The sequence below is a fragment of the Mercenaria mercenaria genome, unplaced genomic scaffold (genome assembly GCF_021730395.1).
Source record: "Mercenaria mercenaria strain notata unplaced genomic scaffold, MADL_Memer_1 contig_4584, whole genome shotgun sequence".
Lineage (NCBI taxonomy): Eukaryota > Metazoa > Mollusca > Bivalvia > Venerida > Veneridae > Mercenaria > Mercenaria mercenaria.
Genome location: NW_026462825.1, coordinates 14,166 through 35,306, shown reverse-complemented (window position 1 = coordinate 35,306; position 21,141 = coordinate 14,166). Strand labels below are relative to the sequence as shown.

Below are 21,141 nucleotides of genomic sequence, written 5' to 3'. Positions count from 1 at the left end.
GTTTGTGTTGCTGATGCGGTGTTTGTGTGTTTGCTTTCAAGTTGCGTACTTTTGGGTGTCATATGTTAACCAGTTAACCAGTTTGTGTTAACTGGATAGTAAAAGGTTTTGCCCTAGAACTTGGCAATTCCTATCTAGCCTTGCGTATGTTGCGTTGCTTTGCCTTGCTCTCAGTGGTGTCACTTTGCCTTGCCTTGCCTTTCATTGACTCGTGTTGCGGTTTCGTTCATTACACGGTGAAACCCGAAATGGGTGGAATGGTAACTCGACGTTCAGTTGAAATTGCTGTGTGTTTTCATTTGAGTGATACCAATTACAAAGTACAAAGTACAAAGTGACTTGCATTGCTTTGCCTTGATACCTCTTACAAAGTACAAAGTGTCTTGCATTGCTTTGCCTTGTGGACCGTTATGTTATATTGCCTCGCTCTACATTGGCTCGGGTTGTGCATTTGACCCACATCCCGGTGACACCCGGGCTGGGTTGAATTCACAATTCGAAGTTCGATGGATTGCGCAGTTGCGTTGTTACAGTTAGTGATGTTTGCAAGCCTTTGGCTGGTGCGGCTGTTCTCCTCTCGGTCGACGGATTTTGCTGTGCTTTTAACGACTCTACACGGTGAGACCCTTGTTGAGTCATGAGCGGCCGATCAACTCCCAATATTGTCAATATACATACCTTTATCTAGTTTAATAAAATTATTATCATATGTATGTTTAACTATCGTTGTAAGTATCAATGCATATCCTTGATAATAAAAGAGTGTTGTGTGAAATATTTGGTTTTTAATTTTAGTAATAAAATAACTATTAGATAATATTATCCTTATTTGCTAAACGAGCTTAAAATATTCATCCTCTTAGTTGCATAAGATATCTATAAGCATTTGTTGAAATTGTATCATAGAAATCGTAATTGTCACGAAAAAGATATCGATGCATTCGGTCAAAATTCAGAATAAATATTTTTAAATTTGTCAAAAGAAACGCCATATCAAATTATGGGGATTTTTTCAAACATTATAAACGCTTTTTGCAGTTGAATTGCTGGTAAGCTTTTGCTTTTGAGGCTATTCTTACATAAATTATATTTTATATAACAAACTAGGGGCCCATTTGTTCGATACTTTAACAGATGATTAAGCTAACTGGCGACTAATATTTAAGGTTATATTTCTACATTTTAAAAGACTTATCAAAACTTTTACCAGTGTTTACCATATAGACTAATCTTTTGAATTTAACTTGCAATTAGTTTAACAACCCTTTAAAATGTTTAAATATATGTTCTGTGTTATTAAAATATAAACGTCTGAATGAAATTTGTACCTCTGTTTTTATGAGAGAGCAATGTCTCTTTATCATTTCACAAAAATATACCAACTCTGTTCTTTCTTCCTCTTAAACATTGAGAGACAAAACATACTTCAAAAATATAAAATGCCATTTTCTTAAAAAAAAATAAAAACACTTTCTACACCTCATATATTCAAAACGGCTTTGATGCTGCCTTCCTTTGTCTTTTAAGTTCTTATTCTAAACAACGGCAAGAATCTTAATACCATACCTTAATCTTTTGAGACTAAATCTTATGTGGAAGGTAGGGGCGCAAATCATTAATTTTCCTTGTTCTGCCATTATATCCCGAATCATCTACATAACACGAACTTATTTGATATCATTCAAAACAAATAAATAGTTTGCTAATTCATTTAATGATGTTAATACTATTTTCAAATAAATTGAGTATGTATATAATATATGCTATGTATACAAAAACGTACTGACAAACTGCAAAACAATTTGTACAAAAGTTCCCCATGTAATGTCGTTTGGAAATGCATGTTTTTGAATCATTTTAACATCCCTTTACATATTTGTGAAGACAAAACAGACTGGAAATAAATTAATTCAGAAACTTCAATAGGTTCATATTGTTTGAATATAAATGTAAATGTATAACTAGAACATCTACTAGAATCAGGAGAGATAAGTACATTTTTATGCTGAAAAAACAATAAAAACATATATTACTTATATGGTTCTAAATCAGTAATATACAATGGATTGTTTAGTTCCTTGATCAAATCTCGAATACGATAATCGAAAAGTGACCAATGTCATATCTGTTGCTTTGATGTGATTGACCACGTTTGGATCTTATTCTCTCAACATACATATTTTATATATATCATTTGAAAACACAAAATACACACACAGTAATTAAACTGGATAAATGTTATAGTAACGTAAATATCAAACGATAATAGAATATGTTCATTACAATGTAATTCAATATATGTATATAAATCTTTTTGCTGAATAATCACTTCAATCGATAGAAATTTCACAAAGATGGTTTGGCTAATAGGCAATAATTGGGCTTAGCATATGAATGCAATATCAGTCAGAAGAGAGACGCTCGTAAATTCCAGTTGCTATTGGACCGACCACAGGTATAAGGTTAAGAAAAGTTTTTATAACTGTTTCACGCAAGGCAGGCTTCCGAACTCGTTTTTGTTTTGTTTCTGTTTGCTGCTTGGAAATCGAATCAGCATTCTCTTTTATTTTGCGTTCTAAATCTTCCTTTTCTTTTCGCCATTCATTCAGCATTCGTTCATACCTTTCTTGTAATTCTTGCTTTTCTAGTTCTCTCTGCGCTTCCAATGCTTCCTTGTGAATTCTCAATTCTTCCTCCTTTTCTTTTCTTTTTAATTCTGTTTTACGCTCAAGTTCAGACATTTCCTGCTCTAGTTTGGCTTGTTGTTCTTGAATTCCCTCTGTAATTAAATATTGCATAATCATATATCATAAGTAATTGATGTTTAGGGCAAAAATTACTCATTCCCGCATTTATGACAACAACCAAATAAACTAGATTATAAATTACGTTTAATATTGAGTGAAGGTTAAGATTTTTAAACATTTTATTGAGTTGAACAAGTAGAAAATGTGAAGATGTTCAAAGTCTTAAAATACAGTTGTAATCTATAATATTTTCTACATTTAAGGATTCAATGCAGGTGTAATTTATGATTTTTTCTTGCATGCAATTACTTGTAAGATGAAAAAAATATCAAAATTGCATTAAACTTCTTGAAATGTGAAATGGAAAAATGAGTGGGTTTTTAATCCCTCTAAATGCCACTGACACTGCACATCATAAAATAAAAACTGTCATCAAAGCCTAACACATTTACCTGTTCAATGATCATTTATTATGATAAATCTTTAACGCCAAAATATTTTTGTACAGACACCACTACAGATCTCAACTGAAATACACTTGTAACTATACTAATTTCGAATGAAAACAAAACTTTTGGCTTCGTTTCACGAAATATTATAACAAACAACGAAAATGTCAGCATAGAAAACTCTCGTCCGCCTGCATCTGAAATATGTATCTACCATCAAAACCACAAAATAAAAACGGTTCAACGTCGGGCGCTTCGATAAGTCACCAGTGATCTTTTATCTCTCTCCGTTATCACATTAATTCGTCGACTTAGTTGGCGCTTAGACTATTAGATTCCCGTCTAGTCATGTTTTATAAATTCTACCATCAATTGTTGCCATCAAACTTCAAAGTTATAGAAAAATACCTTCTAGTTTATTTAGAATGATCCATTTAGTACTTTCTTTCAGACTAAGAAAGGTAAACTCTGATTACCAAAAGGTACACTTTTTCTTCATTCATGGAATAAACAGCCAAAGTATACAGTGTCCTTTATACTTACAAAGAGGTTGCTGCAACTATCCAGTACTAGACCAGAATTTTCTTTGCTGGCTTTAGTTATTATTTTCGTACCCTATTCCACATTCTTGTTTAGCTGATGTGAGATTCATCAGCCTTTTAGAATTCTTTACTTACCTTAGTGATGATAAATGTTCTAGTCCCGTAGGAGTATGGAGTACACTCAATTATACTTCCACCTAAGCCGGTGCTATAGGGAGTAAGGGATGTGACATATTTCATTACATTTCACGAACAGACTCGATCAAACCCAGTCTGCTATTATTTGGCTTGGCTACATTCTGTTCTTCCAAAGGGTACTCTATCAGATTTTGTGAAATAGACCAATTTGACTAAATTTCTCGATCTTTCTTAATGGTAGATCTGATAACAGCCTATTTAAGTTCACGTTCTGTATAAATTATCCGGGTTTCTATTGATGCTACTTTTCATTTCCGCCAATCTGCTTTTATTTGAACCAGTCAGAAGACTCATTCCAACAAGCGTTTGGCTAAAAAGGACTGGACTCAGACTTCGGTTTAAATATTTTTTCTTTACTAACAATAGAAGTTCCATTTAGTAATGAACATAGGAACGTTAAATTGTGATGTTAAGCTATCTAAAAAGTGATATCAAGAGAAAACCACAACGAGTCGGGAATCGAACGCGGCCCGCCGCGGCAATAAATATTTTCTTGCCTTCTTCACCAATACACCGCAGAGGAATACATAAAGCTTAATAATCGAGGCAAATTTTTCTAACATCAACTTTCACTTTCAAAATGTCTCTAGCCCGTCGTCAGATTCAATGCGTGTAGGAATAGATAGATAGATAAGTAGATAAACTTACGGTCTTGGAACTGTTATAGTTCTCTTTTTTTGCGCTTTGCCTGCATTTATATAGATAGAAAGATATATAGATAGATAAACTTATAGTCTTGGAACTGTTATAGTTCTTCTTTGTTTCCGCTTTGCCTGCATTTACATATGGGTCAAACTAAAATGGTTCATAATCTTACTTTTTATTTGTGATTCTGTCATTTCTGCTTTCTCCAATATTTCTTCATCTTGTTTTCGATACCTTCCTTCAAATTCAAGCACACACATATCAATCTGAAACGATTAACTCTTTGTCACAACGACTAATTTTCTCTAAGAACAAAGTAGGAACCGTATGCATGGAATATGAAACAAATATCTGATTTATGCAAACTAAACACGTTATGGTATGCTAGATCGGTGTCAAATAAAAAATCATAATGATGCAATCAAGTTTACAATTAAATTAGCACAAAGGATCTGAAAACAAGTTTTCATTGAAAACTTACATTAACTCCTTTTTTTATTCTCTTATCTTGAAATTTGCAAGTTATGTTAAAAATTAATTGCATATTGTTTAAAGTTTTTGTTTCAAAAGTGCTCTATTTCTGTTCCTAGATGTGTCGTTATCAAATTCGTATTTCAAGAAATAAATTCTTAGAACTTACTATAATGGAATCAGACGTAGGCAATTTCTGTTTTACGTCTTCCCGCAGCTTTGCAAAATCATCTCTGTACTTTTTGTATCCCCCAGACGCAAAATACGTTCCTTGGGTAATTTTTGGTTTGATCGATTCATCATACATGCTCTGTAATTCTTTTAAGCAAATGTCTTGCAGATATGCTTTATTTTTTTCTAAGACTGTATTCCTGACTTCGTCCATTTTGTTCTAAAGAATTAAAGATATCATTTTTATTTATTTATTTTTACATTAATATTGCTGCTACAGCAAATGAAATGTTAAATACAATATTGATAACTGGTTTACGGGGCAACAGCAGCAGCAGACGCTTGCTTTTTAGTTAGTTTTCGTTAAAATTTTAACATTTGTTTAGGACAAGTGTCATAATGATATTGTTTGAAGAAAAAAAAAACGCAAAATAATGGTTGGCTAAAATCACAAATTTAAACCAGAACTTGTTTTCCTACAAGATCTTAGTTCGAATCAAATAGATAGTGAGCAACCGGATAAGAAGATAATATCCCAAACAAATATTTCAGCTAATAACTGAATTTATCAGATTATAGATTAACCATAACCTAACAAAAATGTTTACTGAAGCTTTCGTGTATTTAATAAGTATGTGTATTTGATGTTAGTAAAATACATATTATGATAAATAGGTCGGTATTGCTCTGAATTTAGAATTAACAATAATCTAAATATTTAAATTTTGTATCATGAATGTCTGTCAATAATATTTTTGATTTCGGTATATTTCGGTATATTTCAGTGCCACTTGGTGCATTGAAAACCTCAATGTCATGTAGGCTTAACAATTATTGTTCTATTTGGTTTAAAGCACTGAAGATGTGAATCGTACAGTTATTCTGTACATTGAGAAACGTTTTCCATCGCTGATATTTTGCTATTTTTTTTAAAAAAGCTCTATTTACCTCTGCTAATGTCTGAAACTCCTGCTTATCATCAAGAATGGCCATTTTTCTAAACATTTGGAGTGCATGCCTCTGGATTTGTTTGTAACTGAACTCAAAATCATCCGGTAATGGCAGCTCAATCGATTCAATCTATTGTTTGAACCAGTCAACAGCTTTCTTCTGTACAACTTCATTCTCTTTCTGTGACATTAAAGTCAGTGCATCATCGATGCACGGCATCTCCCCAGATTTTATTGCACCAGTGTATTGTTCCACAAGCGAGGAAAGCACTGAAATTATGCAATTTTTGATGGTTGAAAATGCAATAAAAACTACAGCTTGTGTACTTTTGTAGAAACTCTAGCGTTAACGGAGACGTCTTAAATAGATATTGCTACTCCTGATACCAAGTTCAAATAACACGAGGAGTGTTCAATGAAGATATCTGCTAAATAAAAACAAGAGCACAGCAAAGCAGTGCAATATACCCACGAAAAAAAAAGTCAATTGATCTTTGACCCCTAAGTTTGACCTCGGCCTTGAAGCGAGTCATCCGAAATATATGCTCTGCACGTCGTCTTAATGTGGTGAACATTTGTGCTTAAGTTTCTTTAAAATCCTACACGCGGTTCAAGAGTTACAGAGCGGACACGAAACAAAGTCATATGACCTTTGCCTTTAAGTGTGACCTTGACCTTGAAGCAAGCCATCGGAAACATGCGCTCTGCACGTCGTATTGATGTGGTGAACATTTAAGTCAAGTGTCTTTGAAATCCTCCGATGGATTCTAGAGTAATAGAGCGGACACGAAATTGCTAACGGACGGACGGAAGGACAGACAACAGCGTCATAACATAATACGCCCTTTCAGGTGTATAATAATAATAACAAATTGATCAAAGCTTCAGCTCTTGCGAAATACATTTTACAATATATATGTCAACGCGTCAAGACGGTTTATTTAGGCTTCATAACCCTGTCTGAACAGAACCAGAATCTATGACCATAGTTATATTATAATAACTTCTATGTTTTTATTTAATCATTTATTTACACATTTAAATCGGCAAGTTGAAGTTATCAGTATTACATACATTTCTTTTCTAATTTTATAGCCAATAATAAGATTTTTAGTCATCGAAATTATTTTGTATTATTCATTTGATACCCCGAACTTTTATTAAAAGTAACTGGCATTTAGTGAACTTATTCGAATGCGTTCGAAGTCAAATGTCAAATTGCGCCTCTTTTACAGAGTAAATACTAGTAAGCGGAAACAACTATGAATAATGTATTGACTTGAACGCTTTATCTATATGCAACATTTGGAATCAAACACGGGGTAATGTGTGAGAATATCTCGTTCTGAATACCATAACTAAGTTATACCATTTTAAAAAAAGAAGGCCATGACGACCCTGTATCGCTCCGCTGAGTAATATTGCCCACATGGTATCAATAACAAGACGTTAGGTAAGAAGAAATTTGACTGGTTCAAGAAAGAAACCGTGATCTTATGGAGATTCAAGCTGTGTTCAATTTGGTGACAATTCAATCAAGAATGAAACTGCAATTGTGCAGACAAGACCAAAATAGGGAATTTCTGGCCCTTGAAGGGACCGTAATGATGGAACCTATGATAGAATATGGCTTGTTCTAGAAAGAACCCGAGATTTTATGAGATACAAGCTGTGCGCAAATTTGATTGCTTCAAATAACAGAGGAAACACAAACGTGCAAACATGAACAAAATAGCCATTTCTTTTTTGCCTTTTCAGCGGCCGTTACTCAGGAAATCATACAGAAATATGGCTATTTCAAGAAAGGAACGGAGATCATATGGTGATACAACTTGTGTGTAATTTAGATAAAATCCAATCATAAATGAAACTACTATCGTGAAGATAAGACACAACAGCCGATTTCTGATCCTTTCAGGGACCTTTATTCTAGCATTCATAATGGAATGTCAATGGTTCAAGAAAAGAACCCAGATATCATAGTAATACAAGTTGTGTGAACGTGTGGTTATAATTAAATCACAAATGAAACCAATATCGTAATTGAATATGGCTGGTTCAAAAAAAGAACCCAGATATCATAGTGCAGACAGCACCAAAAAAAGCCAGTTTTTGCCTTTACAAAGACAGTAACACAGAAATCAGTTATGGAATATTGCTGGTTCATGAACGGTCCCAAGACCTTATAGTGATACAACTTGTGTGCAAGTTTGGTTAAATTCCAATTTTAAATGAAAATGCTATTGTGCAGATAATACTAAAATAGCCAATCTCTAGCCCTTTCAGGGACCAAAACTCTAGAACCTATGGTGGAATATGGTTGGTTGAAGAAAAGGAACCAAGATCTTATAGTAATACAAGTTGTGTACAAGTTTGGTTGAAACCAAACCAAGTTTGGAATAAATCACATTATAAACGAAACCACCGTCGTGCAGTCAAAACCAAACAGCTATATTTTGCCCTTTCAGGGACTGTAACTCTGGAATCCGTAGTGAAATATGGCTAGTTTTACAAAGGAATCAAGGTCTTATGGTGATAAAAAATTTATGCAAGTTTGGCTCAAATCAAACATAAATGACACCACTATCGTGCAGAAAAGAAATTGTTGACAGACGGACAACGGACAACAAGTGGTCACGAAAGCTCAGCTTGCGTCTTAGCTAATAATAGTTTAAATTATTTTCATACTTACTTCTTCCATTTAAAACACTGCCATCCATTAGTGTCTTTGGTTTACAGCCATACATATATTCCAAAAAGCATCTAGTGTCTTTGAGAAAGTCCTTGCTGAGTGCTGTATCTCTCAGCTCTTCTAACCGACTCAATTGTCTGCGTTCCGCTGCAGGTCTGTCAAAAACGAAACATCTTCGCTTTTTAAAATTTTGCAGTATGGATAGTCTGATATCATTGTATTCTTTCTGATTCTGATGTTTTGTATGTCCTTTTTTTAATTTCAAGCAGTTTTCTAAATAATCATCTGGTGTTCCGTTATTTGGTATCTTAAGGCTGAAATCTCGCAAGCACAAGACAAACGAAGGTAAAAAGAAACCCACATCTGGAACATGTTTCAAGTCATTTTGTGTAACTGTGTTACTCAAAGCAATATTCCTTGCTATCTTGGATACAAAACTGTCATAAGTCAAGGAATGATAAACATGTTAGAAAATCAAAGCGGCGCAGATTACTTTAAAGAATACATATTCTACTTAGCCTATTGTATTATTTGTAAACTGTGGTACTGACGGTACGATAAATGTAAACAAGCAAGTGAAAACTAAAACTGTATGTCAACCTGTACTTATACGCCTTCAACACGGCAACTTAATTGCACCTGCATGATAAATGCAAATATATATAATGTATGTATGAAGGATACGACAAACTTTTGAGCATTTTTTCATTAACTACACCAAGCAAGTTGAAAACAAATGTTCCACACAGCAGAGTCGTTAGACACAGGATATCGTTGTCGTTTTTTTCATCGCCCTGAAAGACAGTACATAGTTTAGAAACCTGCTCGCCTTCAAAAATACAATTTTGTATGCTTTGTTATAAACGGGTTGATGTTTCAAAACGAACTTGATGATATTGAAAATGTTAATATGATTTTCATTGGTTTTCTTATTCATTGTAATGTAGCGTGTGATTATAGTTGGTAAAAAGGTTAAACATGTTTTAAATTCAAGTGTATACCATTTGGATACACACCCACACAGGTGCTTTAGTATTTTATATTTTGTTTATCGAAAAATAGCTTTTATCAGTAGGTATTGCTGTTCCAATGTCTGCAATAATTATATCTTTCTTTCTCGCTATTGTTAATAATCAAAGATTTGCATTTGTGTATAAGAAGATTTTGACGAAGAAAGGCTATGGAGAAGTCTTTCCTACAGCATACATAGGCACAGAAATATCAACCTTCTCAACATCTCCTATTCCTTCTGTGTCAAGCAACATTAACACTTCTTCTTTGTGCTCAGGATGTTCTATGCACCAAACCCATATGCCTTTTGTCGCGGCGTCCGTCGTATTACCGAGAGGAAAACCTTGCAAATAAAATACTCAAAACCTAACATTTTACACGAGATAAAAAAGTTAAAAAGTGATCGCATGGATCTAAAAGCCTTTCGTCTAACAAGTAGAACCAGTTTAAATCTTCAACCATCTTCTCCTATCTCCTACTCTACATTGACACGTTTACTAAATTCGATATAAGGGTATTGATATTCGTGTGAAAACAATTAAAATAAAAATTTCAAAACTACCCTAAAACCACTAGTAGTACAGTACTCTTAAAAGTAAAACGTTAACAATATGTACCTCGGTTAACACCTGCCAATCTGTTCAGTAAGTACGATTTGCCTGATCTGTATGGACCGGCTATACCTATGACATTTATTGTATCCTCTATTTGTGATATCTCTTGCATTACATCCGTCTCTATGGACAGCGTTCTGTTTTCATCATTCTTAATCAGACAATGAGGCCGATGGAAAACTCTAAGATCTTTGTACTTTGATCTTGAAAACGTATAGAAAAGGCATATAAAATACTAACAAGAGAAATTGGGACCTTCCTAATTAAAAATGTTTCATTACATTGTTATCAAGCCAAATAAACAATAATTTCAACAAAAAAGAAACAAAAAGCACATAATGGATTGTCAACGAGTTACAGCAGCACTAGATAAAGGTCCGCTCCAGGATCGAGAATAACTTTGAATATACTAAAATATTTTTGTCTCCACCATGCATATTCATAGTGTGTCGCATAAAAGTGTATACTCAGTTTTATATCATAAAAAATCTTAACTGACATTACAGTCTGGATTTGTCTTTCCGTATACTGTGATTCGTTCTTAAGCTCTACCGGAAGTGAACTTTTTACCTCGACACCGTTCATTTCCGACACATGCCTAAAATGTTCAGTTTGTTCTAGGGTAGGGAAGGGAAGGGTAGGGTAGGGTAGTATAGTGTAGGGAAGGGTATGGTATAGGGTGGGGTAGGGTAGGTAATAGGGTAGTATTTATCTCAACTGGTTGAACAGTTGATCCATCTATAAATATTAGGTGAGAAATGAATTTCTTGTATATAACATGTATAGACTACTGTAAACCTAGAAATGTTCGCGGATACTATATTTCGCGTTTTTCACAACATGAACATTTTCGCGGATACAAATCTTCGCGGAATCATATCCATCGCGAATCCCGCGAATATGAAGTCGCAAGTGAACATATTTAGTATAATAAGGTAAGTATCACTGCATAGTTGCATTTATAGTATTCTCGAAAACATTCAGTTTTATTGTACCCTTCACTTATAAATGCACCCTAATTCTTTTCATCCATATCAACGGTTATTCATACCTCCAATTATTGACAGTCAGTAAATTGCTGTAATTACACTGTCATTTGTTTGCCATTTAAATAGGCGATTAATCCACACTTAGCAGAAATAGACACTATTTTACTTACAATTAATATATCGTATTGGCTGCCGACTGCAAATTGCATGTATATGTCGTTCGATAGATGCATATTGTTTTTGTTTTTATCCCCTGTTTGCCTTACGGATCGATATTGAAAATGCTGTTGCTTCATAAATAAGTAAATTGTAAATCAATTGAAATAATGTGTATTTGTGCACTCACGTTATACAATTACGGTACTAGCATATAAATTATTAGTATCCAGGTATGTGTAAGCACAGAACCATTTTATAGCGATCTATATAAGCTGAAGCTAGAATCTTTCGCGTTTTTGTTAGAACAGAGTTTTTCGCGGCTATTTAATTTCACGGAAATATACTACCCTCGAAAGGCGCTAATTTAAAGCGCAAAAACAATTCTAGGTTTACAGTATATATTTTTATGTTTGCTATTTTGGGAGAATGAAAATAAAGAACAGTTGAAATGCCACCCACAACGGAGGGGTACTGCTTTGGAATCATTATAAATCCAGACTGTAATGTTAACGGTGCCGAGGAAAAAGGTTTACATCCGGTAGAGCTAGAGAACGGAACACGGTATACGGAAAGACAATTAAGTTCAGACTGTAATGTATAGTATGTGTGTGTTCGGGTTTAACGTCTTTTTCAACAATTTTTCAGTCATATAAACGACGGGTAATGTATAGTAAGCATTATTTATTATTTGAGTACAAATTTTTAAGCCATTAAATATAAACCGGTCCCCCTGAAAATACAAATCCATGACCACAGTACTGCATTTCCTGGAAAAGAATTAAACTAAAGAGCTCGGGATAGTTGCCTACTGTAAAGTTGATCAGTTTGAAAATAAATCTTAAGTTTTTGTTTCCAACCATCGAGCCATATTTGGAACCGCTCTTTGTTTTTATGTCCCTTCAATAGCAAAATAATGCAAGTGTACTCATTACAAGGGTAAAGATGACTCGCTTTGAAGTCATGCCTCATTAGATGTGTCATACCTGATATTATTTGAATCTGCAGTTGTTGAACCTTGAGTACGTCTCCAAGACGAGTCGCTCGGATTGTCTTTTTTCAATTCCTAAACATATGACATTTACGTGTGAAAAAAACCAACAACAAATGAATTGATAAATTTAGATAATGTCAGGTGCAAAATACAAATTCCTATTTAAGAATTTAACCTGACAGTCCTATTGACATTTTCTATTTGTGGTCCTTTTCCTAACTTTCCATTTAGATTTAAGTTTGTCCGTTCATCCGACAACATTCTTATCTCAAGATTTTTTTTTTTACCTCGAGTCAAGAAAATAAATATATTATCCGCCATTTTTGTTTTTGCCTAGAGGCAACAGAGAATTGGATAGTAGACACAACAATATGCATAAATAGTCTTATCATTTTGTATTTTTGTAAACGTCTAGACATAACACTTGTTTAGCAGCAAGCGACATAAGTTTGCATATACTTAACATGTATATCAACGACCATAACTCTTTTGGTACAAGTTAAATAAAGCTCGGAATGAAATAGTGAAATAAAATTAACGTTTTATGTGTATTTCCGTCTGCACAATGCCCGACAGTGAAGTTAATGTTTGTAGCAGGTACCTTTTCTGCCTCTGATCCTTTCTCAAATATTGCAAACCTTTCCATAAATGTTTGTTTCGTTATCTTTTTGGAGTAGCCATCTGAACCAACGTTCTCATCCATCTCTGTCGACAGAAAGGAAGTATAATTTTTGCTCCTGAAATAATAATATTGCAATGTTTAAATATGGCATAAATTATATGAAACAATCATTAGCTATACTATGTTGAAAAATGGATGCCAAACTTAAGCAACTTTCTATCCTATCAATACTTTACACATCTTTATGTGTTACCTTCTTAAAATGAAGTCATTATTATTATTTTTATTATTAGTAGAAATTGTCACTTTAATATGACGATGAATAAATTCTGCAGAGTATTACATAAAGAACGCTGCTGTGAATGTTGGACAGTTCGCAGACAATAATGGGAAACAAAATGTTCAGACAATGTTGTAGATATTAGATATGAAAGTGCGCTTTGTTAAAGATGTGTATTTTTTATTATTTCATCAATACTGACCATTATGAAATTGTCAATATGTACATCTTGTACTTGATTTCCATTAAAAAGACAGCTTAACATCACTATAAACTGTCTGAATAATTCTTTTCGGCTTTATTATTAAGCCTTTTGATATATACCTTCACTGCAGCAGATATAAAGTCGCTCACATGTTAGTTATATTTATACATGTGTATATGTTCTAAAGCTTGCTGACGAAGTGGTGCAAGTTTAGATTGACTGCATAGAAAGAACTGTGTTGTGTACAATGCCCCAACGATAACGTGATGTTTACAAATATATCTGTAAACAGATTTAAACTAAGCACAGAGAAGCAAAGAAACATTTTTATAAATTATCAAAATTTACATTGACGAGATATGAAAGCGCAACAAACATATGTCTGACTATAATGTTACCACAAAAAAAACATTACCTTGAAATGTTTAACACATACACATCTCGATACCCATTGTGTTAATCTTACGGTAATTTTACAGTGCTAGTTCACGGGGTATAAAATAGCCATTTGGCCAGTTGCAAGACAATTATAAGCTATAGTTAAGTGAGAGTATTTGTGATCTGCCGATCAAATGGGTTGTATGAAACGCCTTTACAATTCGTTACAAGTCTTGGCCCAGATATGGCTGAATTGCACGACGAAACTATCACGATAATGATTTCTCAGCGGACACTTCTTGTACAAAACTGGTTGTTAGTAGTTAGTAGGTTTAACGTCGTATCAAAGCATATTTCATATATATACGTGGTATGTTTTTTTCAATTGTGCATGAGGTAAATTAAAGTAAATGCATGTCTCTGTTAATATACCTTACGACCTGGGCGTTCGTCCGGAATCTTGATCAAAATCGGCAAATGATTGGCAAAGAAGTGTTTAATATCTCCTTAACACATTGTTTCACTCTACGGTGTTATTATTATCAAATAACCCTTTAAAACAAAAGGGTGTGTGATCAAGTTGTGTTGAACATTTACATTAAAGTTATGAATTGTAATAATTTCGTTGGAGACAGAGACATTAGTGCAGAAGTAAGAACTTAAAGCCACCAAGGAACGTTGGCGCATAGATGATGACATAGAAGAACAGAAGCACTTGCTGATGCTTGAAAAATGTAAGATACATGTATGGCTAAAGAGGCTAAGAATTAGACGCTCAGACCCAAAAAGACAAGAAGGCGAACTGAAGAAATTAAATATTGAAGCAGGAGCTTTAGATGGCATCAAAACTTGTGTCGAGGTACTGTACAGTAGGTGTCAAAGCTTCCTAAATTTGAAGAGGTAAAGAAGACATGGATGTTAATCTCGAATGGTTAAAATATGTGCACGTAGACAAAAGTAAAAAGAAGATACTTTCATTTTGATCATAAGTTTGAACTCTTTGTTAACTGGATACGGTTGCAACCTGAATAAGCATAAGACTGTCTTACGTTAAGAACAGCCGTTCTTAAAATATACCAGCTTACAGAAGACCTTTTTCGATCTATCAGTAGAGAACGTGAGCCAGGGAAAGACACGGTATTTCACTTTGTGGCTCGTCTTGATTGATACTTAAGCAGATGGACGGAAAAGGTGGATTCCACAGATTCCTACGATGTGTTGTATGTCTTTAGTATGTATCTTAAAAGCACTTAACTAAACTCTGTTCACCTTAATTGGCTTTTTTTGTTTCGTTGAAGAAAGGAAACCTAAATGCCTAAAGAGTTCTATCAATATCTCCAATGAATTCTCAAAGCGCCAAGAACAAACTCCAAACACAAAACTTCCCTTTTAACTTTATAACCTTACTTAATGAATCATACCTGAACATAAAAAATATAGTACGTGGTAAATTCAAAACGAAAAAAAAATGATCATCAAAATTTAAATCTAAACGTGTTCTTAAAGTGCCTTCAAAAAGGCAATATATGTAATATACCCACATTTTAGACACAGTGCGATATAGATACATTTATTAGACAATAATATATTCTATCATATCTCTGTCGTGAGAATAAATTACTATATAATTGGGCAAAATTTCCTAATCTATAATGTGATCTATACTGTCAAATAAATTACTTCAAAAATGATCACGCAAAACAAATTGATATATCAAGGTTTATTGATCATACAGAAATTGAGCCAGCCCTGATAGGGACTGGAATATAAGACCTCCCACTCTAAAGGCAGACAAAACAATATCCATATAAAGGCTAGCACTACAGCAAGGCAATATAAGTATTCACCTTTATTCTATATCCTCCTCTTTTTGGGTTCGTTTTTAAATTCCGTGGGTTAAAACGTTTTTTTGTTTTTTTTTGACGTTCTAAAGTGTCAATTCATATCTTCTCGCATATCACTTACCATGTGTAAAAAGTTCACAGACTGGAAGGCAGACACGTATTATGTACAAAGTTTTAAACTAGATATAAATTGTTTCACAATTTGTAGGGGTCTGGTAGCTTTGTCCGGAGCCTCAGATTTTAGCGCTTGTATAATAAGACACCAAAACGGGTGTTTGCTATTACATTTTCCATATTAATCAGCGGGACTTATGAACGCTTGAAGACAAAAAAGTTCATTGTCAGAGTGTTGTCACCAAAGAGTCTGGTGGAGGCGACAACCCATCATCTGTTCATATTATACATCTGTGTAATTCTTAACAAACCACAGCACTATGCAATATCGCTATGGCTACACGTAGGGCGAAAGAAGAAGAAGAAGAAGCAGCATAATTCTAGCATACTTTCAGCATGCTTCCTGTACGACTGTTTTCAATATAACTGCAGAATATAACCAACAGTGCTACAATTATTCTGCATTCTTACATGGCTCGATTTGATTTCCAGTTAAACAAAGAAGAAAATCAAGCTCTATATATTCTGCGATAAACAACGGTTGACGCGCAAGAGCATTATGACGTCAATTATGACGTCAAATTGCCGCATGACGTCTGATACATTACTCCTCGCGTAAATGAAGTCCAGCATAATATTTATTAAAATATATCGTTAAGCATGTCAGAATGAAAACAATCAAGGCCTTCTTGCGATTTATCGTCTGATTTACCACGGTTCATCGTTCAGATGCTTCAGTATTTAACCACTCGGGCTAACGCCCTCGTGGTTCAATTCCTACGCATCTGAACTCGGAACCGTGGTAAATCAGACGATAAACCACTCGAAGGCCTTGATTATTTGTTAAATAGAAGTGAACTATATACTGCAGATACGCTGCAAATGCAGTATCTACGGTAAATGCAAGATATATTGCAAATTTGCAATTTTCCAGAATGTATCTAACTGTGCAAGATATGTACAGTATCTTTTTAATTTTTACATTATGTTAACAAATATATTGATATTATATAACATAGGCTATATAACCAATCCCAAAAAAGTCATTTTAGAACTTTAAACAAGGTTTTTACATTAGCATTTGATAGACATTGTACGGAAGCACAGATTTGAAAAAAACATGGCGTGATTGTCGATATAGCTCAACCACATTTTAAACCAAGTATTACATTTAAATCACAACTTTATTATTCTTAAGAATGTTATTTATTGTCTTCTGAAATATAATGCATGTAATTTAGATACCTCAAATATGTAATCACCGATTGTAAAGAAGGAACATATCTCACTGGGAATCGGTTGTTAATTCTAGCATGTCGCATGGCTTTGTACCATTATCTTATCTGTGAATTACACGTAGGTCTTAATTTGGTGTGTTAGTGTAGAAATAGTCACGGGTTTCAAATGCGGTGGTCAGCAGTCCGCAAATTCATGATTACCGCGATTATTTCTACACAAATTTCTACTTATAAGTCATATTTTCGCGCAAATGTGAACCATCTCAATCTAGTCTCTAGAAGTATGCATGAGCTGTTATGTCATTATACATTTGTACCTTCATGTATTGTACTATCTAATTGACCTGTCAAAACATGTTCCCGGTTTTCACGTTAATCTTATATAGGCTCGAACAGAATATAATGAAAGCCGGGTCCATTTTTTGACAGGTCAAATAAATTGGACAATACCTTCATGTATATAATGAATATAAAGAACTTGTTTGTGATGTAATTTATCAAATTATTGAGAAAAAGAATTGAAATTTCGTTTACCAAAACACTTGCAAACACTTGCAAACATGCAGAAATAAAAAGTGTCAAACACTGCATTCAAAACTATCAAAAAATTTTGGCAAAATTATCATTGATCAGTTTCTATCAGCAGTTAAAACAATCGCTATTCAGATATAATTTTTATTGTTGATTTAATCGGTTTTCAATTCAATCCTTTTATAAACTGCCCTGGTATTTTTTGCATATTTTTTATGATGTTCGACTTTAATCAATACCCCTTTGTAAATGTTGATTGAAATTCTGAATTATTGATAATTCTATACAGTCAACTACAATAATATTTGGAAATAACACAATAATTTTTATGCGGGACAAAGTACGTCTGCTGTGTTATACAGTTCGGCAAAATGTGCTATACAAAAGATTTTAGGCGTTAAATGGAAGTTTGCCGATGTTTTCCGAACTACGGTGTTCCGTTAGGGCCAACGCCTGCTCCTTATGAACACGAATCGCGACGTTACGACGGTATGATGACAATGCGCGACAGTACGATGGCGAAGCATGACACTACGATGGTGACAGTCCATAATACTGTCACGCTTCGCCATCGTACTCTCGTGCTTCACCATCGTACTTTCGCGCGTAGCCATCGTACTGTCGTAGTTCACCATCGTAGTGTCACTGTCGTACTGTCGCGCTTCGCTGTCGCACTGTCGCGCTTCTCCATATTTGCTCTGTTTGTATATGAACCGACTTGAATTAAAACTTTATTGTATCGCACGAGTATTGTCTACTCTATCTAATGATCAAATAATGAAATAATTGGAACGCTTTTCAGCACGGGTGTTATTGAAATGCATATCCCCCGGCAGCTGTTATTGAAACGAATATCATCTGGGTGTTATTCAAACGGAAATCACCCGACAGAGTGTCACTCAAATGAATATCATCTGACAATCATCTGATTGTATTTAAATATAACACATCTATGGAAAATGAATAAAAATGTAGCTATTTACCTGTAGTTAACTGTTTTGTGAGAAAATGTTGTTTAATCAGCTTTTATATTTCAAGCCACGAAACATTAAAATATTTATTGTCAGCTTAAAGTAATAAAACAATACACTTTTTTTGCTTATAGGGCTTTTCGGAAAATTCTAACAGAAATAGAAATTAGGTTTGTAATACAGTTGTTTGTTTTCGCAAAGCCAACCCACTCTGTCCCTAAAGTTTTCATTGAACAAAATGGATTTGTTGGTATATCTATGTTGAACAAGATTACTAGTAAGTTAATCCAAAGCAAGAACCTTCGTCTGACATCATGCCGATAAAGTGTATTGTTTTGCGCAAGCTTGACAGGAAGGCGACAGTACGACGGTGAAACACGGAGGTAAAATGGCGAAGCGCGATAGTACGATGGCAAAGCATGACAGTTCGATGGTGACACCAGTTCGCCATCGTACCGTCGTACTTTCGCGATTGGCGTTCCTAGGGAGCAGGCTCTGGCCCTACCGGCACACGATACTGAATCAACAATGTATAAATTAACATTGGATTATAATTTTATTTAAAAGTTTGAAAGAATATATACATTTTATTCCTTACTAGCACTTTGAATGATGTCTAATCGAATGAGTAAAACATATATCTGCCAGTTGTTCCTATAACTAAACTAGGTTTATTGCATTACTGAAAAATGACTGTTTATATTTTTCTCATGCTTTTGATGTGTCAGTGGTTGTATACAAACGATGTTCTGAATTGAAAGGAATAGTACATGCATACAAAATCAAGTAAAATATTCATAGAATAAAACAAAATGTCCTATTCTACTTATTATAATACACACATGAAGAAATTTGATAAAGTGACTATGCATTAACGTTGCCGAAAACATTCAGGGGGTTTTAATTGAAAGAACTTTACTTTCTTTAAAATCTCCGAATTTTATTTCAAAAATAAAAAGGTGGCTGGTCTAGTTTTCTGGCTTGAATAAACTGCTGTACAATAAATTCCAGTTATAGCAAGCTGCTCCATCGGGACAAGTAAAATATGTTCGTTGTTATAAACATGTAGCAAACAAGTTCCTTATAAAAATTATTTGTATCGCAAACTGATTTATACAATTACTTTATTTAACTTCATTGAAATTCAGTTGATGTCTTTGTAGCTTTATAAAAGGTACGTTTTGCAACACATTTCATTATCCTACTATTTGTTTTTTATGTATAGTCTTAAACATGTGAAACATTATATGCTAACTGAGATAAAAACTATAATAATAGTAATGTCTTAATATATAGAAAATCAGCATTAAATTCCTACCTTCCAGTTATGATACAATCCGTTCGGGTAGTACACTTTTCAAACGCTATCCGGTGTATGCATGCATGCATACTATATCGACCGTCTGAGATAAAATCGTCGCATGTAATGTTTTGCTTGCGTAAAATTTACAATAATAATTGCTTATGTTTGCATTTTATCAAGTTATTACTAGTGTATGCTAATTTAGTTTTGCTCGATTGTGGTTATTGGAATAACTATTAGTTTAAACAATATTTATTTTCATTATAAATTATACACAAAGTCAAACAGTTTTATATAGCAATAAATAATAACATGAACATAGCTTTCTAGTCTAAGGATATGTAAACAAGCCTGTAGAGGCTTATATTAATACAGCTCCTGGAATAACTATTGAGTTCGCTTTTTGGAAAAACCAGTACTGGCGTAATGAGAAGGTACGGTCTTTACCACAATGGGGCTCTAACCACGACCTCCGGGGTGAGCGACCGGCACCTTTAACCTCTAGCCCACCGTTCTCCTTAAAATAATACTAATATGGCAACCTATGCAAATGGGCAGCACTGTGAATTTTTGTCATAAATGGATTACCTATCATACTCCATTTTGTTGGCGCGTAAATTTACACGATAAGCGCATATTTATGTTAGCCCATTTCAATCGGTTAATTAACTCGACTGAAATCAATACAAATTTCAGATTGGTGCAGCAAACTCAGCATTTATCACGATCCATTCTTGCCAGAAAATATACGCTATTTTGTAAATTTCCTTTAACGACTTTTACTAAAATCTTCCTTAACAACCTAACCAATATATTTATATTAATTGGTCATGCTAATTGGGGAGAGATATGTGTGTGTATTTGCAATTTTCATAAAGCGATGAAATAAGTGGAAAACGCAAGAGACATCGACGCTGGTCAAAAATCTCGCTTTCCAGAATATGTGAATGTAAGGAGAATTTTCTCCTAGGCCGGAGAAAAGTTTAAGGTGGTATTATGTTTTCGGACTAGAGCCCGGAGAAACTC

The 21,141-nt window shown here is 34.1% G+C and overlaps 2 protein-coding genes across 2 annotated transcripts; both read right to left on the bottom strand.

Annotated features, from left to right (window-relative positions):
- Nucleotides 1–1,837: 1,837 nt before the first annotated feature.
- LOC128553989 (uncharacterized) lies at nucleotides 1,838–6,311 on the bottom strand. The gene is made up of 4 exons (XM_053535184.1): nucleotides 6,172–6,311; nucleotides 5,222–5,443; nucleotides 4,754–4,847; nucleotides 1,838–2,779 (listed from the first exon to the last, which is right to left on the bottom strand). Exons 1-4 carry the CDS (start codon nucleotides 6,226–6,228, stop codon nucleotides 2,403–2,405), a joined length of 750 nt encoding a protein of 249 aa, XP_053391159.1. The 5' UTR covers nucleotides 6,229–6,311; the 3' UTR covers nucleotides 1,838–2,402.
- Nucleotides 6,172–20,221, bottom strand: LOC128553988 (guanylate-binding protein 1-like). Its single transcript, XM_053535183.1, has 8 exons — nucleotides 20,131–20,221; nucleotides 13,231–13,366; nucleotides 12,622–12,701; nucleotides 10,494–10,693; nucleotides 10,092–10,219; nucleotides 9,550–9,659; nucleotides 8,866–9,302; nucleotides 6,172–6,443 (listed from the first exon to the last, which is right to left on the bottom strand). The coding sequence occupies exons 1-8, from the start codon at nucleotides 20,199–20,201 to the stop codon at nucleotides 6,304–6,306; spliced, it is 1,302 nt and encodes a 433-aa protein (XP_053391158.1). The 5' UTR covers nucleotides 20,202–20,221; the 3' UTR covers nucleotides 6,172–6,303.
- Between the last annotated feature and the right edge of the window lie 920 nt (nucleotides 20,222–21,141).

Excerpts from the sequence above, each read along its gene's own strand:
- LOC128553988 (XM_053535183.1), bottom strand. The coding sequence starts at position 20,201 with ATGCATGCATGCATACACCGGATAGCGTTTGAAAAGTGTACTACCCGA. Across the intron at positions 10,220-10,493 it reads ATTGGCAGGTGTTAACCGAG|GTTTTCCTCTCGGTAATACG; the intron begins GTACATATTGTT and ends TTTATTTGCAAG. Across the intron at positions 9,303-9,549 it reads AAAATGCTCAAAAGTTTGTC|TTTTGTATCCAAGATAGCAA; the intron begins GTATCCTTCATA and ends GACTTATGACAG.
- LOC128553989 (XM_053535184.1), bottom strand. The coding sequence starts at position 6,228 with ATGTTTAGAAAAATGGCCATTCTTGATGATAAGCAGGAGTTTCAGACA. Across the intron at positions 5,444-6,171 it reads AGTTTCAGACATTAGCAGAG|AACAAAATGGACGAAGTCAG; the intron begins GTAAATAGAGCT and ends TTAATTCTTTAG. Across the intron at positions 2,780-4,753 it reads GACAGAATCACAAATAAAAA|AGGGAATTCAAGAACAACAA; the intron begins GTAAGATTATGA and ends ATTTAATTACAG.